The sequence below is a fragment of the Mercurialis annua genome, linkage group LG3 (genome assembly GCF_937616625.2).
Source record: "Mercurialis annua linkage group LG3, ddMerAnnu1.2, whole genome shotgun sequence".
Lineage (NCBI taxonomy): Eukaryota > Viridiplantae > Streptophyta > Magnoliopsida > Malpighiales > Euphorbiaceae > Mercurialis > Mercurialis annua.
This window is the reverse complement of record NC_065572.1, coordinates 9,589,522-9,615,704: the sequence shown is the minus strand read 5'-3', so window position 1 is coordinate 9,615,704 and position 26,183 is coordinate 9,589,522. Positions and strand designations below refer to the sequence as shown.

The 26,183-nt window shown below is 33.8% G+C and overlaps 5 protein-coding genes across 6 annotated transcripts; 2 read left to right on the top strand and 3 right to left on the bottom strand.

Moving 5' to 3' along the window:
- Positions 1 to 2,056: 2,056 nt before the first annotated feature.
- LOC126675150 (40S ribosomal protein S9-2-like) lies at positions 2,057 to 3,975 on the bottom strand. The gene is made up of 3 exons (XM_050369753.2): positions 3,868 to 3,975; positions 3,157 to 3,538; positions 2,057 to 2,428 (listed from the first exon to the last, which is right to left on the bottom strand). Exons 1-3 carry the CDS (start codon positions 3,893 to 3,895, stop codon positions 2,245 to 2,247), a joined length of 594 nt encoding a protein of 197 aa, XP_050225710.1. The 5' UTR covers positions 3,896 to 3,975; the 3' UTR covers positions 2,057 to 2,244.
- Positions 3,976 to 4,662: 687 nt separating this feature from the next.
- On the top strand, positions 4,663 to 13,959 carry LOC126671957 (uncharacterized). Its single transcript, XM_050365804.2, has 4 exons — positions 4,663 to 8,123; positions 8,303 to 8,568; positions 9,656 to 10,240; positions 11,183 to 13,959. Exons 1-4 carry the CDS (start codon positions 4,788 to 4,790, stop codon positions 13,578 to 13,580), a joined length of 6,585 nt encoding a protein of 2,194 aa, XP_050221761.1. The 5' UTR covers positions 4,663 to 4,787; the 3' UTR covers positions 13,581 to 13,959.
- A 947-nt stretch (positions 13,960 to 14,906) lies between these two features.
- On the bottom strand, positions 14,907 to 18,719 carry LOC126675189 (uncharacterized). 2 transcript variants are annotated; one of them, XM_050369794.2, is made up of 10 exons: positions 18,598 to 18,714; positions 18,272 to 18,520; positions 17,776 to 17,942; positions 17,098 to 17,196; positions 16,938 to 17,006; positions 16,447 to 16,587; positions 16,259 to 16,348; positions 15,972 to 16,139; positions 15,358 to 15,436; positions 14,907 to 15,263 (listed from the first exon to the last, which is right to left on the bottom strand). In XM_050369794.2, exons 1-10 carry the CDS (start codon positions 18,677 to 18,679, stop codon positions 15,136 to 15,138), a joined length of 1,272 nt encoding a protein of 423 aa, XP_050225751.1. In that variant the 5' UTR covers positions 18,680 to 18,714; the 3' UTR covers positions 14,907 to 15,135. The 2 variants fall into 2 exon arrangements, with proteins under 2 accessions (XP_050225751.1, XP_050225752.1); XM_050369795.2 differs by lacking the exons at positions 14,907 to 15,263; positions 15,358 to 15,436 and adding an exon at positions 15,666 to 15,807 and having other exon boundaries at positions 18,598 to 18,719.
- Positions 18,720 to 19,203: 484 nt separating this feature from the next.
- Positions 19,204 to 20,993, top strand: LOC126673734 (uncharacterized). The gene is made up of 3 exons (XM_050367979.2): positions 19,204 to 19,574; positions 19,650 to 19,774; positions 20,166 to 20,993. The coding sequence occupies exons 1-3, from the start codon at positions 19,247 to 19,249 to the stop codon at positions 20,370 to 20,372; spliced, it is 660 nt and encodes a 219-aa protein (XP_050223936.1). The 5' UTR covers positions 19,204 to 19,246; the 3' UTR covers positions 20,373 to 20,993.
- A 693-nt stretch (positions 20,994 to 21,686) lies between these two features.
- On the bottom strand, positions 21,687 to 25,506 carry LOC126673733 (uncharacterized). Its single transcript, XM_050367978.2, has 4 exons — positions 25,213 to 25,506; positions 25,061 to 25,110; positions 23,351 to 23,474; positions 21,687 to 22,526 (listed from the first exon to the last, which is right to left on the bottom strand). Exons 1-4 carry the CDS (start codon positions 25,382 to 25,384, stop codon positions 21,802 to 21,804), a joined length of 1,071 nt encoding a protein of 356 aa, XP_050223935.1. The 5' UTR covers positions 25,385 to 25,506; the 3' UTR covers positions 21,687 to 21,801.
- Positions 25,507 to 26,183: the final 677 nt, after the last annotated feature.

The window sequence follows — 26,183 nt, the reverse complement described above, 5'->3', positions numbered from 1 at the left end:
TTCCGCGGATGAATGGATTATGGGATGTCAACCTTTGTATGCTTTCGATGATGAGATGTGTTTTTAATTGTTAGTGATTCTATCATTTGATCAAACATGTTGTGTTGGTTATTCTATTATTCATTTTGTGCCATGTATAATTATACTTTTTACATATAATAAAGTCAATTCTGAATTACTAGTAAGGTTTTAGTGATGCTGATTTTTCGTATATATACTGCTCATATATATAACGTACAGTTTGCTAATTTCTGCAAATTTAGATTCATAAGTTTTACTGTGGATTCGATAATCCTGCTCGCATATTTAGATTAATAATTGGTTCATCTTACTGTTATAATCATTTTTGTGCAAGAAAATTAAGGAAACAACATCAAGAAATAGTGGGTGTTTACTGCTAGTAATTAATTTTAGGGACAGTACTAAAATTTTATGCATCTGAGTAGTATTTTCGAATTTCTTGCAAGAAATGAAGTGCTACTTCAAGTTGCCGCCGGTGTTTGTTTTTAAAATTTGTGTTTCAACTTTTTTTAAAGTATAATATCAAATCAGTGTTTTAACCATTTTTTGATCACCAAACTACTAGCAAAGTCATAAATAATTTTAATTATCATTTTCTTTTTACTAATATGACGTATAAAAATAAGTATAAGATAAGTTAGTTTAGTGATTTAAATTACTAAAAATATGTGTTTCATTCATTTTAAAAAAGTTAAAATATTAATATAGAAAAAGATAAAAGTTCCAACACTAGAAAAGAAGATTTATAAAAGTTCAAGTTGAAATATTAATATAAATATAAAAGGATAAAAGTTCCAAATCTAAAAAAGCAAATTCATAAAAATTCAAACACTATTAATATAATTTTGTCATTTCTTTTTTTAATAGACCTATTCATAAATTGTTAATAAAAGCAAACAAATTAGATGTTAAAAAATAAATGAAAAAAGGAACATTCACCCCCTAAACTTCGCACCAATATATCAAAAATGTAATTTTCAAATAAATTAAATCATTTTTACTCTAAAATTGGCAGAATCGGATAAAAAAAACCTCTACGATCTCACTCCTTGTGTAAAACACTCACTCCAATTTAAAATGGTAATTTTTTTAAAAAGAACATTCATATTCATTTACTTCTTCAAATTGGTATTTAACTATTTTCAAATTTCAATTATGATCCTAATAATTTTAAAAATTCAAATATCATATATCAATTTTTTAAAAAATTAATTAGAAATTTTTTTGAACTCTTTTCAATTATACCTAAATACCCCATCACTTCTTCTTCTCACTTCTCCCATCGCTGCAGTCAACAACGAAATTAACTTGCTCATTCTTACCTTGATCTAATACGAATATTTTCAAAGTTTTGAATACTTCTAGTTCGGTTTCAATTTAGATTCAAGAATCTCTGTGCATGCTTCAATTTAGATTCAAGAATCTCTGATGCCCATGCACAACCCTAGTACGGGTATCCTTAGGATATGTATCATATAATTTCTTTCAAATTAAATAAATATTTTATCCAAATTGAAAATTTATAAAATGCTCTCGTAATTATAAAAAATAAATAAATATTTTATCCAAATTGAACTTGAAAATAATCATTTAATGTTATCAATTATATAAATTTACATACAAATTCAAGCAACTACATAAACTTTATTAATTTTTTTTTTTCAATTAATCCCTTAAATCTATAAATTTTCATCTTCTACAACAGAATGAATTTTAAAATGTTTAAACTAATTGACAAAAATAAGTTGATTAAAATTTAAGATAATTAACAAAAATGAATCGATAAGTAAATTAAATAATGATATTTATCTATAGAATGTAAATTAAAGAGTCAAATTAAATTTAAGTCATTAGAAATTAAATGTTAGCAAAAACAAAATTAATTCAACGTCTGCTAAATCTAAAAGTTGAAGGAAAGCCAGCCATTTGCCTCCACACGAACATAAAAAAAGTACAGCACCAGAACGAAATAATACATATTAATTCTTCCAAACACATGATGTGCTTGTTGCAAAAAAGTTCATAAAAAAGAAGATTTCTAAAACTGCTAAATAATCTCTCATTTAATAATAAACCAAACATGAAAAAATAAAATAGGTATACCAAACTCCATGAGAACTTTAAATTTCAAAAATGCAAGTCATTTGTGAAAATTTAATGAAAAAGAAAAGCACCAGAGAAGTAAAAATTCAGTTATTCCTACTGTTGGTCCGACCCTAATGCTTACTCCTCGTCCTCTTCATCTCCATCTCCACCACTACTCTTTTTGTTTGCGGCCTTTTGGTTCTTTCGCTTCACTCTTCCGGGGCGGCCACCTCCGAATGGACTTGTGAGGGAGAAATCAATGTGTTTTTGAGAGTCAACCCTCACCATGAAAGATGCTATGTTCACAACTTGCCTCCCAACCCTGAACCAAAAGAGAAAATATGGAGCAAAATCTCAGCACCAATTACATACCGATAGTACAAGCTAAAGATAGCACACACATAAAATGAAAAATCAAAAGGGACGCAAAAATTCTCCATAGCTAAAAAATTATTTTACCTAGGATAAGATAATGCACATTACTACTTGATTATGTTGATCATAAACGAAAACGCCAAAATAATAAAGGCGAAAACAGAAACCAACATTTCTTACAAGAACAAATTGTAACTTTACAGTTTTGGAGTTTCAATAATGTTTACAATAGCGGAAACAAAACATCAAGACGTAGGGATTATGTAAAATAAAACTACAAAGTCGGACTTCATCATTTGAACACTATTGTACATAATACAAAAGCATGAAATGGCACATACATATCTTCAGTTTACTTCGCCAATAAAAACCCACAGCATACAGAAAAAAAGGTAAGCGAGCAGAGCAAGTATCATTAAGAGGAGACTAATGCTAAATGCCAATCATTCCAAGCATAAAAAATAATTCATTTCCTCATTTATAATTGACCATAACTTATGATAAACAATTAGAATGACACTGAAAAACAAAATGTATGATTAGAAGCAGCTACTTGACTTAAAATCTTGCAAGTTTAGGATTAATGAAGTATTCAGTCAGGTTTATTGCAATAATTGTTCCATTTCAGGTTACAATGACATAATAATTTGATTAGAGAAATTTCACGGCTTATACCTGATATGCTTTTGCCTTATGAGCACACGAGCATGGTGAATAGATTTAGCCATTCCAGACTTAAACACGAGGGTTTGAAGCCGGCGCTCAAGAAAGTTCTCTACCGTCAGAGCAAGGACATAATCAAGCTTGTTCTGACTCTCATCCAAAAGACCATATCTGTTCATTCTACGAAGAAGGGCTTCGCCTTCAAAAATACGTCGGGGATTTTTCTCATCAAGAGTGAGAAGCATTCTTGCCGCCTTACGGATACGACTGAGAGCATACTGAACCCTCCACAACTCCCTCTTACATCGAAGCCCGTACTCTCCAACAAGTTTCAACTCTGCATCTAAACGCTCCTTCTCATATGGACGACGTGGCTTCTTAAAAGTTTTTCCATCTGAAACCATTCAATATGGCGTATTACAATATAAATATACAATTAAAACCCTAACATTTTTATAATTTGAATCACCCATCAAACAAATATTACATCTAAACAACCAAAACAAACAAACAAACCCCAATAAATTGAGCTAAACCTAAGTTTGGTAAACTATTTCCAATTTTTGCAAGAAATGAAATAAACCGTATGAAATTCATTATCAAAAAGAGAAGCAAATCATATTATAAATAAATTTCAGTGCAAATTTGATTAAAAAAATTAAGTTTTTATTACACATTGCATAAATCAAGAAATTAAAAATAAAATCGAGACAAGGATCATACAATTTCGATAGAAATTGACGTGCACCATGGCTCACTCCTCTGCTTCCAACACCAGACTGGAGTAGGACGAATCAAAGAAGAAGCTAAAGTGAACCATAATAAGCTATTTATTCAAACAAACCCTAAAACCCTAATGGGCCTGACCTGAAAGGCCTAATGGATTCAGGCTTGGGCTTCATGGCCCTTTCTATTATTTCCTGGACAAAAGATTATTTCACCCCCTCAATTTAAAACGGATCACCTTTACCCTTAATTTATCCGAACCATTTCAAATATACCCCTCTGAATAGTTCGAGGACGAATCCGAGTGATGAGTTCTTCTTTGTATTAGACGAAGTAGATTGGGTTTGTTTTAGATGGAGACAGAATTAAAAGAAGGAAGAACATCGGCAGTCTAGTGAGAAAGAACATCAACGACTGATTAGGAGAAACAATGATGGTCTGTTATTTGGAGTTGAAGACCGATTACTGTAAAAAAACAAAAATTAATAAAAAAGGTTATAATAGAAAAGTACAAAAAAATCCATATATATTTATTTTTAAAAATATAATATTTAATTTTTAAAATTATAAAATAAATAATTAAAATTCGAAATATAATAAATGTCAATTTGTGGAATATAAGAAATTTTAAGGATTTTTTTTTTCAAAATAAAAAATGCTAATTGAAGAGAGTGAAAGGGACTCGGAGTGGAGGCTGTGGGAGAGTGGGGTTTATTGAGTCTGCCAAAGTTTGGGGTTTCGTTGTCATGTTTTCCTACAATTGCCTAATTTTGATAATTCGTGCAAACTTCAGGGGGTGATTTGATCCTTTGTTAATTATTTCCTCGTTGCCTTTCCCGCTCTGCCCTAAACTAAACCACTCGCAACCAAAACCTCTGCTGTCTGCACCAGCAGCCGCCGCTGCCACCACCGGAAAAATGTCAGCAAAATGGAGGGCAATACAGCACCGTCACCGTTACACATACAGCGCAATAATATTCCCATCATCATACACAGACTCACTATCACAGTCCCTTTTACCGTTAAACTCAAAATCTTTACCATTTTTCAAAGAACTCAATCATTTGATTTCTCTGAATTCAATCTACACTCAGATATCCCATGCCAAAAACCTCTCCTCTTCTCTCACAAACTTGCTCTCATCATTAGCTGACGACGACGACGACGACGTGTCAGTTTTAAAATCCGCGTCTCGGTTTTACTTACAGCTTCTATTTTTCGAAAACTCATTGCCTTTGCATAGAGCTTTAGTTTCTGCTTTATCTAAAGTTGGTAATCAAATTTATCAAAAACTGATCTGTGGGTGTTTTAGGGAGGTTTTTGAGGAGTATAGTGGTGAAGGGTATGATAAAAAGAAGCGGTTTTGTTTGTCTAGAGTGGCTTTATCTGTACTGGGTATGCCCAAGTTAGGATATTTAGTTGATGTTATTGAAGATTGTGCTGTTTTGGTTTCTGGGGATGTTGTTTTCGGGTTGGAGAGTGTTGTTTCGGAGGTTGAGGCTTTTGCTAGGCCTTCTCCTATTGTTATGGAGCAGTGTCAGGAGGCTTTGTCGTGTTCGTATTACTTGTTTCAGCGGTTTTCGGGTAAGTTTAAGATGGGTTCGGACGGTTTTGGTGGTGGTAGTTTGAGTGTTATGGAGAGTGTTTTGTTGGTTTTGATTAAAGTGTTGAAGTCAGTGGCTTTCTCTAGAGATTGTTTGGTGGCGGCCGGTGTAAGCTTTTTTGCTGCTTTGCAAGTTTGTGTTAGTGATCAGGAGCTTGGCTTGTTTGTTATCGAAGGTATTTTTAATCAAATTACTTGTCATTTTGATTCTAGTAGTTGTTGTGATGATGGTAGTGAGCTTAGGGATGCACTTTTGAAGGTTCCGTTTAAAGGGGACTTGATTGCGGAAATACATAGTTTTTCTGTTCTGAGTAGACTCTGTTTGATTAGAGGAATTCTTACTGCTGTTTCAAGGACAATATTAAATTTGCATTTTATTGTATCTGTCGATGTAATGAATGGTCATGAGGGGAACGGGATTTGTGCAAGTTCTGTTAAGACCATTTTGTATGATGGGATTTTGCCTGAGCTATGTCACTATTGCGAGAATCCTATTGATAACCATTTTAATTTCCATACCTTGACGGTATTGCAAATATGTCTTCAACAGATGAAGACCTCATTGCTGGCTAATCTAACTGATTTATCAGACAATTATGACCCTATTCCAGAGGAGATGAGTTCCCGTATACTTAGGATTATATGGAATAATTTGGAAGATCCTTTAAGTCAAACTGTGAAACAGGTTCATCAGGTTTGTGATCTCTTCCTAGACATTCAATCAACTCTTAGCATGGGGGAGGGTAATCAGAATATAAAATCATTTCTGGAAAAGATTGCTTCAGATCTTCTCCGATTAGGCCCACGTTGTAAGGGAAGATATGTCCCTTTGGCTTTGCTGACTAAAAGGCTGGGGCCAGAAACTATGCTAAAAATGAGTCCTGACCTACTGTTTGAAACTGTTCAAGCTTTCAATGACGATGATGTGTGCTGTGCTGCCACTACGTTCTTAAAATGTTTCCTTGAGCGCTTGCGTGATGAGTGTTGGAAAAACAACGGTGTTGAGAAAGGGTATGCAGTTTATAGAGGGCATTGCTTGCCCCCTTTTCTGTACGGGCTTGCATCTGGCATTTCAAAGCTTCGCTCAAATTTGAACACCTATGCTCTGCCAGTTCTGCTAGAAGTTGATGTGGATAGCATATTTCCTATGCTTGGTTTTATCTCAGTTGGGCCTATTGGAGAGGAGAACGGGCTGTCATTTCCAGAGCTTAGTGCTACATATGTAGAATTGGGAGTTGAACAGAAAGTGGCTGTTTTAGTCTCCTTAATTAAGGTGTGCCGTTCATTTGCTTTGATTGAAGGGGATATTGATTTGTATGAAAATGCAGGGACACTTGAAAAAGATGATGGGCTGGAAATTGAAATAATGGATCTATATGCTTTTGTTTGCATTAAAGGGATCAAAGTTAAGGTCCCCATTGAATGGCTAGTATTGGCATTGGTCCATTCTGATGAGATGCTCCGTGTTGACGCTGCAGAAGCCCTCTTCTTAAACCCCAAAACAGCCAGTCTTCCTTCCCATTTAGAGCTGTCTCTTCTGAAAAAGGCTGTGCCATTGAACATGAGAAGTTGCTCTACAGGTTTCCAGATGAAGTGGACCAGTTTGTTTAGAAAGTTTTTTTCTCGAGTTCGAACAGCCTTGGAGAGACAATTTAAGCAAGGGAGCTGGCAACCTCTTGAGAACAAGGGAAAGGAAGAAGCTCTAGTTAGAAGGGCAGAGGATCTATTCCATTTCATGAGATGGCTGTCTTGTTTCTTATTTTTCTCATGCTATCCTTCTGCTCCTTATAAAAGAAAAATAATGGCCATGGAGCTCATACTAATAATGCTCAATGAATGGCCAATTGTGCCACCCTCTCAAGATAAGTGTGGTTCTATTGCTCCTGAAGACAGTCTCTCTCCTTACAATAAAGAACTAACTTCACCGGCTTCAACTTTGTTACTTGTTGGATCTATTATTGATAGTTGGGATAGACTCAGAGAGAATTCTTTGCGTATCTTGCTATATTTTCCTACTCCACTTCCTGGAATTTCAAGCGAAGAGAAGGTCCAGAGAGTAATTGCATGGGCTAAAAGCTTAGTTAGCAGTCCACGTGTGAGAGAAAGTGATGCTGGAGCATTGACTTTAAAACTTATTTTCAAGAAGTATGTCTTGGAGCTGGGATGGATTGTCGGAGCTTCTGTCGACGTCGTCTGCTTTCAGTATCCAAGTGAACCTAAGGCTCCTGTGGTAGAGTATGTAAAATCACTAATTGATTGGCTAAATGTTGTTGTGGAGGAGGGACAAATAAATCTTTCTGAAGCCTGCAAAAGCAGCTTTGTCCATGGTGTACTGCTTACTCTACGATATACTTTTGATGAGTTTGATTGGAGTTCTGATGCTGTCATGTCTAATATTTCCGATATGAGACAAGCACTGGAGAAACTTCTGGGATTAATTATGCGAATTACTTCTTTAGCACTTTGGGTTGTTTCTGCTGATGCTTTGTATCTTCCTGACATGGATGATCTGGGTGATGATGATAACTACTTGATGGATGAAGTGGATATGGTAAGACCATCAGAACATGTGGACAATGGCACACAACATGAACAGGATAGTAGACCAGAACAGATAGTCATGGTTGGTTGCTGGTTGGCTATGAAAGAGGTATGCTTATTTGTTGTCTATTCACTTCCAGTTCGAATATCGTATTTTAATTGTTCTATTGTACTTTGATCATTGCATTGCAGCTAATGAAATGATGCTATAACTTGCGTTTCCTAGCTTATTGGATTTATTAGAGCATAAAAAGTTAGTAGTAACAAATTTTGCTATTTGGTTTTCAGGTGAGCCTTCTTCTCGGGACTATCATAAGAAAAGTTCCTTTGCCAAGTAATAATTGCCCAGATTCACTAGAAGCCCCAATATCTAGCGCTTCTGATCCTTCCTCTATGACAACATTCAATGCTGTACTTGATTTGAAACAACTTGAAGAAATTGGAAACCACTTCTTGGAAGTTCTGTTGAAGATGAAGCATAATGGAGCAATTGATAAAACAAGGGCTGGATTTACAGCCCTTTGCAACCGTTTGCTTTGCTCAAATGACCCTAGGTATGTTTCTCTTACACCATTTCCTAGGATCCCTCTTTTTTACTGTCAATTTTGATCTCTATAATGAAGGATTTAGTTGCACACTTTCACTGAAAAAAAGAGGAGAAGTGTGTAAGGAAAAAAATGAGCCAAGAAAAATTGTAGTTTGGTACCTGTTGTGTGACTTCGACTAAGGTATAAAATGTAAAAATGCACCTTCAGACCCTGTATACATACATTTTTTAACAATCTTCGAACGTCTGGCTGATATAGGTTATCAATTAAGATGAAGAATCCTCTGCTCTTTGTACTATTAAGATCAGTAATTCCATACCGTGGGAGTAATGCACCTCTATGCCTAAAGAAAAATGGCAGAATCCCCAATTTGAGTATCTAAATTTAAAAATGCTCAATACTCAGTATTTACTAAGACACCTATTTTGAAAACTAAACCTTGAATTATACCAAGTCCTAAAATAATTATCTGTCTTTCTCTGTATCTCTGCATGCGCGTATGTGCTAAATTTTATTTACCAGCCATTTGACATAGGCGGATTAGAAAAGAAACAGTGTAATGGTTAATATAAACGTAAGCATAACATATGAATTTGTTCATGCTTAATTTACTCAAGATTAAACCTTATTATTGTAAAGCTACTTTGGATGGAAATTTCTGTCTTATGCGAATGCACGCACCTATGAGATTAAATGAATTGGTCAATATATTTTTATACAGATTCAATTTTTAACTAAGGGGGATATAAAAAGTGAGCTATAAATCTACTGCAAGTGTTTTACTGAATCAATTAGTAATTTGTCAATATCTGGATAGAAATACTTGGAGAAAGGGCTGAAAGATTTAGCTGACAAAGTAAAAAAGAAGCAGATAGGGTTCTGTGCACATTCCAACATATCCTATTTGTTTATTTTTCAACTACAGTGTTATCATTTTTTCTCCACAAGAGTTTACATATCATCATATTATTTTCTGTGCTCATTTTCTGTCTGCGTTTGCAAACTCTTCTAACATGTCACTATTTTTTTTTTTCATTTATTTTTGCATATGTCAATATTCTGATGCAGTGTTCCCTGAGGAAACTTTCCTCAGACTTTGTAAATTGACAGAATCATGGATGGATCAACTTATGAATAGAACTGTGGCCAAGGGGCAAACTGTGGATGATTTGTTAAGGAGAAGTGCAGGTATTCCTGCAGCATTTATTGCCCTGTTTCTCTCGGAACCAGAAGGGTCGCCAAAGAAGATTCTCCCGCGCGCTTTAGAGTGGCTAATCAATGTAGCTAACAGCTCTTTGCTGGGCTCAGTTGATGTCGAGGGCATAAAGGCTAACCAGTTAACAAAATCAGACAAACAAGTTGATCCTGCAAAGTCATCTGAGATGCATGTTATGGAAAGTGCCTCAAAGATCCGAGATGAGGGGGTAATTCCCACAGTACATGCATTTAATGTTCTTAGAGCTACTTTTAATGACTCAAACCTGGCAACTGATACATCTGGTTTTGCTGCGGGGGCATTGATTATTTCAATTAGCTCTTTCTCTTCTCCATACTGGGAGGTCCGAAATAGTGCCTGCCTAGCATATACTGCATTGGTACGACGTATGATTGGATTCTTAAATGTTAAAAACCGAGAATCAGCTAAGCGTGCGTTATCTGGGCTTGAATTTTTCCACAGGTATGTCCCTTAATTCTAGAGATATTAATGTAACTATTTTGCTTTTTAATTGGCATTTTTATGGGGCTTTATCATGTCCTAATCTTGTAGAAATTTATGCATGAAGCCATGAATATTGAAGTTTGAAACTTTTTATGCCATCTTGCCTTGCAATTTCAAGTTCATCAAATACCTACCCTCTGTATTGCTAAGAAACTTAAAAATCACAAGTATGTTTAGTTTTTCATGGATTATTTACTCCCTCCCTCTGTTGTGAATGCTCAGCGCGTTTTCTAAGGCTTCATGCAACTGAGTACCTGTTTTAATAGCTGTCTAATCATTAGCTAAACTTTAAAAGAACAGCTGAAGGATTGGCTATAAAATTCATATTAATGCTAGAGAAGCTTAAAGAAAATTACTAACCTGTCAAACCTTCAGGTTAGCTTGACAAAAAAATCAATATATCATGTTCTCTCTTAATTTTGTTCCAAATCTGAGATTTTGAGCTTATGCATACACCTGCTGATGGTTCGAGATTGAATTTGGCCTTTATTCTTGCAGTATTCGCATAAATTGAATCTTTACTTGTTCTTATAAGTTAACCTTCATCTCGCAATAGCTATAGATTTGTCAATCGTAATTAAAGAGATGGATAACCTCTTTTTACTCTCGTTTAGACATGCACTTGAGTTTGCTTCCCACACTAAAATTCCTTTTAAGGTCTAACAATTTCTCAGTGCTCGAGTGCTTAATCTCTTATTATTGATTGAGACTCTGAAGGTCAGAGTTAAAGTCTATTTAAATGAAAATGATTTTGAGAATAACGTATCAGTATCATTTGGAGTTTATATAGTTGGCTCATTTTATTCTTATCTTATTATGTTTAGCTCCTTCAAAGTAAACTCTTGAAAGCAATGTTTTATGTTCCTCAAATAGCAACTAACATTATCTATTCGCCTGAAGGTATCCCTCATTACATCCATTTTTTCTCAATGAACTCAAAGTTGCAACTGATTTGCTTATGGATGCTACCCCTGGCCATTCAGAATCCAACCTAGCAAAGGTTGTCCACCCAAGCTTGTGCCCTATGTTGATTCTTCTATCCAGGCTCAAACCTTCAACAATTGCAAGTAAGAGTGGAGATAATCTGGATCCTTTCCTGTTTATGCCATTCATCAGGAGGTGCTCAACTCAGAGCAACTTGCGAATTCGTGTCCTTGCATCCAAGGCTTTGGTTGGCCTGGTGTCCAATGAGAAACTTCCTGTTGTTCTCTTGAATATTGCTTCTGAATTACCATTTATGAATGATCCAACAACTTGTGCTTCGTTCAACTCAATTCACGGAATGCTATTGCAACTGGGTTCTCTTATAGATTCAAATTGTAGAAACCTGGCTGATGTTGCTAAGAAAGAAAAGATTCTTGGGGATTTGGTGCAAGTTCTTACTAAACGTTCATGGATTGCAAGTCCTAAAAGTTGCCCTTGCCCAATCCTTAATACCTCATTTATAAGGGCACTTGATCACATGCTCAGCATTGCAAGAACAGGGTATATGAATAAATGTTTTTATGTCATTCGTGGTTTGCTGTTGGATCTCTCTACAGAATGCTTAGATGTAAAAGATTCCTATGGATTCTCATATTATGATCCAACTATAGCAGAACTTCGTGAACAAGCAGCCATATCCTACTTCAGTTGTGTGTTTCAGGCATCTAGAGAAGAAGAAGATGTTCAGATGCCACACTTGCGTCTATCACCTCATCCAAAGTTGTTGAACTTAACTGAAACAAATACTTTTACAGGACTTGAAGAAAGGTTGATTCGATCTCTATCAGATTCATCATATGAAGTTCGTCTGGCAACAATGAAATGGCTTCTGAAGTTTCTAAAGTCTGCCGAATGTAGTGATGAGGTTGATCTTATGCTTTCCAGTGGGATTATTTGCATTCAGCAATGGGCTACTTCAAACCTCCAGGCAACAATGCTGAAACTCTTGAATGCTGAGAAGAATCACAGATGCATGAATTACATTCTGAGGATTCTTTTTGTTTGGAACTCGCTGCAGTTTAAGAAAGTGGACAAAGAAAAAAGCACCAGCACAAGTTATGTTGGTAATATGGATTTTGATTCCGTGTGTCAGTTTTGGGATAAGCTGATATCCTTGTACAAATTGACAAGGCATATGAAGACCAGAGAGACACTCATCTGCTGCATGGCTGTATGTGTGAAACAGTATGCAAGTTTATTAACCAGCAACGTTCTTGCCTGTGGGGATGAGAGCACCGCTAGACATCAGGAATCAGATCCATTGAAAAGATCAGTTTACTTGTATGAATGCGTTACCTATTTTGTTCATGTGATTAAAGAACATAGTTCTGCATCCGAGCAAGTAAACATGCGCAAGGCAGCTGCTGAGTCTATAATTGCATCCGGTTTGCTGGAGCAAGCTGAAATTCTTGCTTCTTCAGTGTCCAGTCATGAATTTCCCTTGGAAAGTTCAGGCTCTAGTTTTCAACCTAAAGAAGCTGTTAATATGTATGCTACTCGGGTACTGGAGATATGGTTCCTGTGCATCCAACTGCTGGAGGACGAAGATGATGGGGTAAGACAAAGGCTTGCTGTGAATGTGCAGAAATGTTTTTCTCCGCAAAGATCAGAAATAAGCTCTACTGCTAGAGTGGTCCCGGCCCAAGTAGAGAAAGTGATTGAATTGAGTTTTGGGTATCTATCTTCCATCTTTGGTCATTGGATCAAATACTTTGATCATCTATCACAGTTAGTATTCGAATCAACAAATTATGTAGTACCAAAAGGAGATCTTGTGAGGCGAGTTTTTGACAAGGAAATCGATAATCATCATGAAGAAAAGCTGCTAATCTGTCAAATTTCTTGTTTTCATTTGGAGAAGCTTTCAGTTTTAAGTTTGCTGTTGGCTTCTACATCGCTTAAACAAGATTTCAAGAATTACTTGTGCAGCTGGAGGAAAAGATTTATAAATCAATTGACATCATTTGCTGAAGATTATGTTGAGAACCTAGGAGTTGACTGGATAAGTGGTGTTGGAAACCATAAAGATGCCTTTTTACCACTGTATGCAAATTTGCTTGGAATTTATGCTTTATCAAACTGCATTTTCAAGGGTAACTGTAAGCATGATGCGGCAATGCCAGCCGATGTTGCGGAACTGGGTAAGATTCTTGGTCCATTTCTTAAGAATCCTTTGATCTCTAATCTGTATTTGTTACTCGTAAAATCGCATGAGAAAGAGGTTGGTGCAACTTCTGACCAGCTTCTTTATAACTTGATAGATGACTCAATGTGGGAGGGTTTTGATCCATTTTTTCTTCTAAAATTAAATTAAATTAAATTTGTACAATAACATTATTTTCTATTCTAGTGGTTCAAAGGGATCAGGGCCGTTTTCTCATTACATAAGTTCAGTGTGTTTTACTGAATTCCATGTTTTGCTTGTTAAAGCTTAAAATGGGATTTTACTTGAGTAATTTGTCATATATATGTTTCTTTTCTGTCTCTATCATTTCAATGTCAACCACTCACTGTTTTATCATTTGGTAGGAATGGAAATCTTTGTATTTACCATGAATGTTCAGCTTCTTGTAAGATTAGAGAAATTTTTATGGGTTATCTGTGGAAAAAGTCAATAATATTGTAACACATTATTAAATGTCAATAATGTGATTTAATTATAATTTTCAATTATTTAGCGATATGTTACAATATTATCTGTGCTATCTACGGATCATGTAGCGGATAGTCTGTCAGTATTTCTCCATGAGTTCTAGTTTAATCGCATGATACAAGTATCCGCCGGCTAGTTTAATCTATTGGTTAAAGCATGATATAAGGCCCGAAAAGTTTTGGGGTTTGATCTTCCAAAGCCGTGGTATATACTATACAATGTATCAAACTTGCCAAATTGAGGAATGCATCCAATTTTATTTTTGTAGCACGATAGTTATGGTTTGGTTTGAATTTTTTTTTTGTGATACAAGGGAAAAGGCAAAAGCCTAGAACTCATCCGCTACACATTTCTAAAATAAGTTTTCTTTGTCGAAGCTTTCTAAAATAAGTGACTCCATGAATATCATGCTTTAACCAATAGATTAAACTAGCCGGCGGATACTTGTGATTTGAAAAATTGACAACGTCATCCGCACTCAACTCTGTAAGATGGTCAGCAGCAAAATTGGCTTCACGGTAAACGTGATAAATTTTAACTTTCCAATCTCTCTGAATAAAAGTTCAGATAGCCGAAATAATATTTGAAAAAATCCTATCAACCGCATCAATGATCTTCTCCACAACAATTTTGTTGTCAACTTCCACAAGAACTTTCTTAACACCCAACCGCAAACCTAGTTGTAGCCCGTGTAAAACTCCTCTCGGTTCAGCCCCCCATAACTGAAATCCGTTCCTATCGTCATTGAAAAACTACCAAACCATCTTCTGAGATGATCACGAGCGATACCCCCTGCTTTTGCTATTCCCGAACTCGTATTGAAAGCATTTCGGTGTTGATTTTAGTCCAATGGACAGGCGGACAAATAGGGACAAGCTGCTTCTGTCTTCCTCTAGTCAATAAAAGATGGTGCTTCTGCTGGGTATCAGAACTATAATCCACTCTATTCTTAGTATCAGTTAAAACCTAAGTCATGGAAGCAGAAAATCTAAAATCAAACTATTATATGAATGGAATCAAATTACACCAATTCTTTCCTATAAATTATTAGTATAATTAAATGAATTTTTCCTTTTTTTTTGGATCAAAATTACATTGAGTTAGAAACCTGATTCTTATACAAGAATGTGATTGTGTGCACAGAAGGAATTGTTCGTCTTTCTTTGATTCTTTCCCTCTTTTACAATTCTCGACGATGATCATCAACAAATTTAACTCAATTCTCGACGATGAATTCTTGAATTTCAATTCCTGTATGCCGGGCAGCACCTTGCAAATGCACCAAAACTTCGTCTCCAACTTTTAATGCGGTCACAGGAATCGCCATTTTTCGCACTTCATTTCCTGTACGACAATAGTGTAGAATTGTGAAAATTCTAATCTCATGATAAAAGAACAGAAAACGAATATAAAACTTTCAGGAATAGTTTGAACAGACCTTGGCATGGAAGTATTAAGGCCACTGTTTCTGCATTTTGTAGGAAGATGCTGTAAATTGTTTGATCATCGCTTTCTATCTGAAACACCAAATATTAAGAAAAAAGCAAGCTTTAACCTAATTTTAAATAATTAAAAAATAACTTTTAGATTATTTCTATTTGGTTCAACAAGTTCTAAAATCGAATCAGAATTGTTCAGAAAATCAATCTATTCCGGATTTTACTCAGCTACAATTTACTTTTACTTAAATGGTTTCACTTATTAAAGATATCAAACTAGTGCATGACATAATAAAACGGAGAGAAATGGAATAAGTAAAGAAATTTATGCAATATCTTCTTAGCTTATAATATCAACATAGTATAGTGATTGAGATGTTTCTGACTGTTCACAATTCTATTCCATGCCAGAAAATGGAAGGGACGAGATTTTGGCTCTTGTACTGAATCTGTTGACATAGAATATTGATTTTAGTCAATTTTCTATGGAAACCTGTCAAATCTTATATTTTGACATTCAATTTTCAATATCAGAAACGTTTCTAAAACTCCTAAACTTTATATACTTAAACGAACAGATCATATTTTTTGTGATGACATTGATTATTCAAACCTTTGCATTCACGAGAACAAGAGGTCTGCTCTCTATCTTTACTCGACCAACGATTGCTGTTCGGAGCTGTCCTTTTTGGTCAACAACAATGACTTCTCTTCCTGCTTTCAACTCAGAAAGATAACTAGTCTTTCCTCCTGGAACTGAGACATAGGCATGTACTGGTCCCTGACATAATTATACAGCCATAAAGCCTCACATTTCGGTTTGAAATATTTAAAATTCTTATAAAATCGGTTCCGTCAGGTTTTCCAAATTTAATCTTTCTTATTAGAGAGAGGGCTCACTGCATTAACACGAAAAGGTCTGCTGGCAATATAATTTGACTCTAGGCATTCAGAATGAACAAGAAACAGTCCTCTAGCAAATGAACCGACCTGCGAAGCAGTATTCAAGTCATCATAATTTGTCAAACCAGATAGTTAAATGATAATTCGAAGACCGAAAATGTAATATGTGAGAAACTAGGAGCTACCAGAAGCCCTTCACCAGGTTTCATGAGGCTACAGAGATCCACACAGACACGATCGCCCATTCCAGCAGGTTCAATTTTAGTTATCGTGGCTTTCGTTAATGTTAACAGATTGCTTGCTGCATTCCTTCTATCAAAGTAGTCCTGATAATAGAAGCCAATATAAGGTAGAAGTGTAATCGAGTCGAATCAACTCGTGAGCTACTTGGGATTGACTCAAAAAATATTTGATATTTATCTAGTTGAGCTTGAGTTCAAACATCAAGATATTTTGGTCGACATACTCAAAAGATTTATCGAGCTTTGGTTAGTTTATTTTTTTTATCCTTTATCATTATACATTGTTACAATAATATCATCCATTCTCAATTATGCTATCAAGCTCAAGCTCCTAAATCCGAATTTACGGTGTTTGGACTCGACTCTATTACTTAGGATAAGGAATTATTGTTCACCGCTCAAAGAACTCAAGTCTTCTCCAGCAATACAATTACCTTGAGCTCAAAGACAGCTTCAACATCATCAACTCTTAGAACAATTCCACCCAAACCATGCTCCAACGCCTAGACGCAATAGGCAAAGGACAACAGAATGCATTAAGGTTACAAATGATACGAAAAATGTAAGCAACAATATGCAGCATTCAATAGGTACCTCAAGGAAGACTTTTGCTTCAGAAGGAGTTCTTGACACAGCAAGCACTCGTTTTTGACTGTTTTGGAATGCTGCTACCATATTCTCTGCGGGTATTATCTAAGAAACATGAGGAATTCTCAGAAGTTGAATCTTACATATAATAATAAGCAAAGACAATACTATTTCTGAATACTCGATTCCACTGACACTTTTAGATTTTGAGCAAGATATCTTCATGAATTACAAATCATGTCTAACCATTTTACTGCATAAAATAGAAGCTATTTTATGCTGATTATCCGGAGCTAAATTGGAAGCAATAAAAAGCATGGATTGGTTACAATCATACAACTTGATGTTCCATTGATGATAATTTTTTTTGTAAAATATCATATAATCAAATAATTAATCAATCTAAAAGTTCACGCTTTTAGGTGAAACTATAACTATAATTGTATTATCTCTAACACACCTCTGCACCTAAATATTCATTAGGCTCAAAGCGTAAACGAATACATATCCATTTTACCGTGTGCTCAAATATTTAATTAATTAAATGAGATTGCAATCGAACTCGATACCATGTCAAATTACAGAGGCTCGGGTTATGGTTTTATAATCTCTAACAAGTACAAAACAATATGTTTTATGTGGTTTACATGCAAAAGATTGGAGATAATTGGATAACAAACAAACCTGCCAATCCAGTAAATTGACAACAACAGTCTCAGCTTGCACATTTTCTGGTTGAAATTGTTGCAGCTCTTCTGGAGTTGAAATCTCAAGCATTGCAGCCACCCTTTTATTCTCATCATCTAAAATCTCACCGTCGTCAACGAAAAGGGTATTTATCATTGCAGTCACTGTACATTCCGGAACGAAAAATCAGAATTCACAAGTCATTTTCCTCTAAAAAAATGATAAGCACATTCCAATCAAATGTTGAAATCTGAGTTCACAAGATGTATGCATCAATTGAAGGAATTCAATTCAATTGTGTAAGCCTAGAGAATCAAATTCTAGTAAGCATAACCTTTCCTAACTGGGGAAAATTGACCAAATACAATCCAATTGAATCAAATTCTAGCATTTCTAGACATTCTAAACATGTAAATTCTTGTTTAGCAAGCACCCATAATTGAAAAACATACACTAAATATAGATTGGAACAAAAAAGTAAAAGAAACTTAACATGACCATTGATGAGCAAGCTCATGAAATTGGGGGCAAAATAGGAAAGTGTTCCATCCTCTTTCAACAGCAGCAGTCATAACTTGTTTATTCTCCGTCCATATCCATACCCTCTTTAATTTCTCATACTCCATTGATGATGATGTTGTTCTTGAAGCGGAATTTAAAGACATTGCCACAAAAGAAGAGTTATTTTTGCTTAACTTTCTTGAATGAGTAGTAGTGTTGCTCCATGAAATGTTAAAATTATCTGCAAATTTTGATTGAAGTTAAACAAGATTAAGTGGTTGTATAATGAATGTGTAGAGAAGAAGGGATTAAAAAGACCTGTTTTAATGGAGGTTGAGAGCTGTTTTGGAATGCAGAAGATGGTGGTACTGGTAGTAGTAGTACAACAAGGCATAGCCATTCTGTTATTGGATCAACTAAACTAATTATATGCAAATTAAAGTAGTAGTAGAATTGTGAAATATTCAAGGCTTATTTCTATATGAAATTATAATTTTTAGCATTTTTTTTTTCTATTTAAGATTTTTTATTAAAAATTTAGTTTTTCATTTTTTGGCATGTTACAGTTCAAAACCTTATCTAGTGTCGTTTTAGTCATTTAAAACGGTCAAAACAACATCATTTTAGCGGGGGAAAAACACATTGGTGCTAGAAAATAGAGGTGAGCATCCAATTAGTTTGGTCGAAACGGAACCGAAAATCTCCAACCCAAATTAACTTATCGACTGAATTGTCAAAACCGAATAAACAGAAACCAAACCAAGCGAAGAAAAAATGAAAAAGTTTCGAAACTGAACCTACTGATAGGTCGATAATGTGGTCGGCTCGGTTAAAACCGACAAAAATACAATTAAAGCATTAAAAAAAACTTACTCTGTTTTTTTTAAAAGAAAAAAAGAATGAATGTGTAATTAAGGATAATATAATAAAAGAGTAAGTAAAGCAAAAGAAAGAGAGTTGAAGAGAAATGGGAAACCCTAGAAGAAGCTCAAATGAAATTAGTAACAACCCATTTCATCAACCCCAAACCATATCAATTCTACATTTTTTGAAAAAACCTCATGCAATTCCCATACTGCTTTCAATCTTCATCTTCCTCACTTGCCTCTCTCTCACACTTCACCATCATTCTTCTTCTTTCAATGTTCATGCAACCACACAGCACCCCAACCAAAATAATGATAAATTGGCCAATTTAATCAGATTCAGCTCAAATTCTGCTTCTCCTATTAGCAAAGACAACCGTGGTTGGCTGCTTAATCCGCTCTCTCTTGCTCTGCACTCCGGCATTACAGGTTTCTTTAATTCTTTTAATTGAACCATTCTGTGAAATTCTCATTTCTATGATTTTTTTGATTTTTTTTGTACAGGTGGACCGGTTTCTTGTGCTTCAATTCATGTTGGTGAGATTAAACCTGGCACTTTTAGGGGAAACCATCGACACTATTCTTGCAATGAGACTTTTGTTATTTGGGGTGCCAAAACTTTGTTCAGGGTATTCAATTATTTATTCTCCACTAGTAATACTTACACTAGCATGCCTATGGCTATGGTTATAATAAATTGAGCGGTTGAGACTGCGCTGCTGGCCATTATATCCTGGAATTGTCATCCACATCTCGGGGGGTTTGACAGTGATCATGGGCTTCGGCTCAGGGGAGTGAGTCATCGTCATACACACACAAAAAAAAAAAAAAAAATTCTAACTTGCATTTCAGAAATAGTACGGCTTTAGTGTTTCTCAATGCAAATTCACATAGTTCAACTCGTTTATGTAACCATATTGGTTTACTTGATTTATGCTAAAGACGGGAAATATTGAATGTTTATGTTTTGGTGCATTTTTCGTGTTTTTGATTATGTTTTTCTTGTCAACCAATTTGCAGGTGGAGAACAGCCAGATTGTTGATAAAGGCTATGCTGAAGTGACAATTGGTGCTGATGAAGTCGCTGTTGCAGCTAGTCCGAGAGGAACTGCTCATCTTCTGGTAAATGTAGATCCCTTCCTTACCACATTTTTCATTGGGTGCCAAGACAGTTTGATAATATATAATGACTCGACTACTGATTTCAATGTTTGGAAAGATTTTTAAGTCATTTTTACACATCTTTGCGCTTACTCAACATGCTGTGATGCAAAATGTTTGTTCATCCCTCCACCATGTCATACCGATGATAGAGTTTGAGCTCTATCTGTTGCATATAGAAGATTTTGTTATGCTCTGTTGATTTTTAAATTGCACACTCTGTAGCTTTATATTTTTATGTATATAATGATCTTTCGTCGTCTCTTATAATTTTATTGCAAGACACGTTACAAAGTCTTAGAGATGTACCTTTTTTCAAGCACTTTTACACACTGGAAGTGAGTGCCATTATAATTAAGTCGTGTTCTTTTTTGGCGATATGGAATGCTAACTCCGCCATATTATTGTGCCCCCTTTGCGTCGAAGGTTTAATGTAAAACAAAAGGTATGTGTTCCTGAGTAGGTTCTTTAGTCACTTTGTTATGATACAATCAATCTTCATAAGCTGAATCTTGACTGTGATGATCCTCTCTTTATTTCGTATTGAAAATGATCGAGTATAGTTGGTTGGATAAAAAATGAATTCATACAGCTGATCCCAATTAATTTGGAATTAAATATTAATTGAGCTGAGTTGTAATGCTACTTTATTTCAATTAGATAGCTACCTACAATGATTTGCAAGTATTTCAATTATCAGTAGCTCATATGCATCTTATATGAATGTTCTGTTTATTTTATTAATACTTAATGCTTTTCGACGGAAAGCTAATAGCTTGATTCCTTTTATGCTTATAGCTATGTTTATTCGCGTCTTTCATTCGCAAAAGATGTGCGACATTGTTATTAACGGTAGTAGTTGCGTAACAAATGTATTGTTTCATAATCCCTTCACCGCTTTCTCAACTCATTGGACCTATTTGTAATATAATGATTATATGAATCTCTATTCGTTTTCTCAATTCAATTTAAATGTTCTATCTGTGCATATAATTTAATTAAAAATGATTTTTTGTTTTTTGATCGAACAATGCTTAAACTCAGAAATTAAGCAGGGAGGATCATCAGGCCTTGAAACCAAGACTGGTAATGGCAATGCGTGCTGATTTAGCTTATTAATATCGTAAAAGTATCGTGTTTCAAGTCTCGCACATTAAATTATCAATTTACCAACATTCAAGCAGTAGCTTAACAATTTTGATATATATATATATATATATGAAATCCAAATCAACACCCTCCTGATTATTTGGACAACTCAGCGATCGTCCAAGATTGAAGTAATATTATTCACGTGGGAATTTTAGCTCTCCACCATTCGAAATTGAATTCCACTTTATCAAAAAATGAAATTAATTTTTATACTAATTGAACAAAGCATGCGAGCTCAAAAAGTAAATTGATATTTTATATCTTTTAATTATTCATTTTCCTCAACCTAAATAACATTACAGAAAAATCTAACATTATTCCAAAAAAAAAAAAAAATTCAAACCTAAGCAATAGAAAACTTGATCAACATATAGTGCTTGTAAGACTTCCCCGGATTAACAATCACCGATGGAAAATTCGGTTGATTTACGGCATTCGGGTACCCTTGAGTCTCCAAACACAACGCCGCATGCGGTTTATACACAAACCCGCCTTTTCCCTTTTGCTCAAGTGTATTACTCGTATAAAACTGCACTCCGACCTGATTTGTGTACAATTCCATTACTCGTCCCGATTTCTTATCATGAACAACTGCCGCCTTCCTCATCTTATTGTACAAACTCGCGTCGAGCGCGTAGTTGATGTCGTATCCGCCAGGGAGTTGGTTAATTCTGCTTCCAATTGTTGCTGTAGTTAGAAAATCGTACGGTGTTCCTTTGACGGATGTTATTTTTCCGGTGGGGATGAGGCTAGCGTCGACGGGAGTGTATCGGGAAGCGAAGAGTTGAAGCTGATGGGAGAGAATATCGCCGGAGGATTGGCCGGCGAGGTTCCAGTAAGCGTGGTTAGCGAGATTGACTGGTGTGGAAATGTTCTCAGCTTTTGCTTTCATTGTTATGCTTAATTGGTTGTTTTCAAGTAATGCGTATGATACAGTGACACGTAGATTGCCGGGGAATCCTTGATCGCCGTTGATGCTGCGGTATGTGAAGGTCATGTGAGGTGGATGGCCGTCTGCTTTAATCTTCTTAGCTTTCCAAATTACTTTACTTAATCCTTTAGGCCCCCCTGGCATTAATGAAGCCAAAAACAATTAAGTAAAGAAAAGTAAAGAATTTAATTTTGTGATTGTTACTAATTCTAGCTTTTTTCTGCAAATTTAATCTGATTTAAAGAATTTAATTTTAATTGTAACCTAATTTTAAAAAATTAAAAATGAGATATTTTTTTTTGTTTATATATTTATTGTGTTATACAATTTTTACTTACATGAACTTAATAATTTTATAATTTTATAATATAAAAGAATTGAATACAAATTGGATTCATCATAATAATCACACTTCACTTAAATTTTGCAATTAGGTTATATTTGAAATATTATTCTTTATATTTGATTAAAATTAAAATATGTGGTCATAATTTATAAAAGTTGTTACGATATTGTTTCCTTAACCATTAAAACTAGAAAAATCTGCAAAAAAAATAAAACAAAACGTCATACCTTTTATAAAAGGTATCACGAAAAAGTTCAATTTTTCATATTCTAGCATATTTGGATGAAAGTTTTTTTTTTTCACCAAACAAATTTTTTCTTTGCGGTTTTTAATGAATAAAACGACAATGGATAAAACTTTAAGGCCAAAAATAAAAAGTCATATTTTTTTATGCAAAATTTTTAAAAAATGTGCTTCAGTTGTTATAAAGATGAAAGGTAAAGTTTTTTGTTTACAAATTACTCTTAAAAATTAATGAGACTTGCAAGGAAAAAATTGGGTAAAATAAATAAATAAGAGGGAGCTTACCATGAAGTTTGTTTTGTTATTTTAAATAAATTTTAAAATTATAAAGAAATAATTGGGTAAAAAATAAATAAAAAAGAGGGAAATTACCATGAAGCATGTTTTTGCCTTCATTAGGAGCAAGTTTATAAGTAGTTCCATTTAAAGTAAATTGAGCTCCACCAATTCTGTTAGCAACCCTTCCTACTGTGGCTCCAAAGTATGATTTGTCATTCTACACAAAACATTATAAAAACACAAATTAATTGAACTTCATATTCTTCATAAACTAACTTTGAATACTAACATTTATCAAAAAAAAAAAGTTCGAATACTAACTTCAGTCATAAACATGAGAAATTTTCACTTTTTTTTAATATCAATCGGTCAATAAGAATTCAATTGATGAGAAAATTCATTGGTCAACATACAGAAAATTAACAATCAAATTTATTTTGCGAGAATCCACAAAGTCGAATCACGTTTTAGAATTTAGTGCAATTCAGAAAGATAAGATTGACATTTTTAATACTACAAGAAAAAGACATGGCATGGTATCATAAATTCACGGTCTAGCTATTTTAGTTTAGGCTTCATAGTTTACAAAAATCCAATTTCTTAAGTTTTTGTCAATCTAATGAAAAAAATTTAATTTAAGAAAAATTATCCGATTTTAAATTTTTAGCCATGTTTAATATTTATTCAATTTTACATGTATTATTAATAATTTAAATGATAGATTAAGAAAATTCATATTTGTAATTTGTTTATCTTCACTTTATTTTCTTATTTTTAAATATGTAACCTTATAAAAATTGTTTTAATGCATAATATAATATGTTAATTAAGTAATTTAAAAATTGAGATAAGTTAAATATTTTTTGTTAAGTTTATAAAAAAAAATTGAATTTTTCTAACCATTAGACTTTTAATTTATTCCGACATTTTAAAGAAAAGGACAAAGAAATTATCAATATCTTTAATATTAGAAATGTTATTTTATACTACTACTTTAATATAGAGGCAATCAATAAGGATATGGATATTTTGAATGTTTTTGTTGACTTTGAAGTCATTGTATTGATATTTTCATTGATAAATATGAACTTAAATAAGAATAGAAAAAGAAATAAAATGTGATCTATATTAATTATGCTATTTTTTCTTCTAACATATAATACTTGCATACTCATTATATATTAGAGAGAGAGATTGACAACTAAAAGAGACGGCTACATAAAAAACATTATTATAAATAAAAAAATTACTGAAAATAATCGACCGAATTAAATGTAATTCTAAGACATATATAAATTTGTATTTCTCACTGAAATTTTGATTAAACAAAGATCAAAAGATAAAGACAAGAGCAAGGACAAGAAGTCGAGATTGATGAGATTATTTAGAAAACTATTGAAATGGTACAAAAACTAAAGCTGTATGCTTTTGTTTTTTAGTATACTCTATTATTGCTGGAAAGTGGAAACCCGACACTTGACCTTTTTTATGTCAATTAATTTTTAAAAAAAGTATATAAATAAGAAGCTATGATCGATGGAAAATTTTAAATTAAATTATTATATTGACTATCTTTTCAATAATTAAAAAAAGATGAGCGTTTGTGAGAGGAAATATATCCACAGTATAGCAAATTTTTACTTAACGTTTATGCCATTTAAATCATAATTCGTTGGTTAATATTGACTAATTAATAAAGCATTTGATATAGATAAAATTTATTTTATATATTTTCATTTAATTCACTAGTGAAAAAAATTATCCACTACAGCTTAATCTTATAATTAAAAAGATAAAACTCACCATGTACTCTTGAACAGTATCATAACCAAGAATAACATCATCTACTTTTCCTGTAAATCGCCATTAAAGCAGACAAAACAGAAGAAATGAAGAAGATGACACCAAGAAAAAACAAACCCTAAATTCAAAAACAAAATTAAAAGCAGACATACCATTTCTATCAGGAAGATAAACAGAGATTAGATGGGCACCATAATTAGTGAGTTTAATAGAGATATTTCCATTCTTGAGTTCATAAATCCCAATTTTCTCATCTGCCAAACACCCATTCATCCCAAAAGCTAAAAGAATGCTACACCAAACCAAACCAAAGAATGTTGTCATTTTCTTAATTTTCAGTGAGAAGAAAGGTCAAAAATGATGAAAGGAAATATGAAGAATGTTATAAATGAATACTTTTATGCTTAAAATGGGTTGTTATATTTATAGGAAAGAAAATGAGAAATTTATGGATTTACATAGAAACTATGTAATGTGGACTGCACAAATATATGAGTTCTTTTGGGGCTTAAGGTCTGAAAAACTACCGACCGTTTAATTTTTTTTCAATTGCACCCTCACCTTGTAATTTCTTCAATAGCACCCTATTTCGTATTTTTGGCTTTCAATAGCACCCCAATCTTGTAAAACAGTCAATTTTACCCTATTTTGTATTTTTGACTTTCAATAGCACGATAAATCATCAAATTAAACTCATTTATCGAGGATTTATTTGAATTTTTTTAAGTTAAAATACTTGTTTAAAAGTGTCCAAGTAGAAAAAAGTATGATTTCACCTTCAAATCTAGTTTTTTTTAAAATTTTCATCCTTATTATAATGAAATCATCTAATTTTTTTTCAATTTAGAGTGCTATTTAATGCCAAAAATACAAAATAGGGTGCTGTTGAAAAAATTATAAGATGAGGGTGCTATTGAAAAAAATTTGAAAGGTCGGTAGTTTTTCGGACCTTAAGTCTGTTCTTTTGGCTTATCCAAATAGAAGCTTATAGGTTTATTAAAAAAAAGAGCAAATTACCTTGGGATTCGCCAATGTGGGCTTAACCTGAATGGTTAAGACGTCTTTAAATGCATCGAGAGATTGTGGGTTCGTATCATGTCTCGGTAACTAACAACCAGGGGCG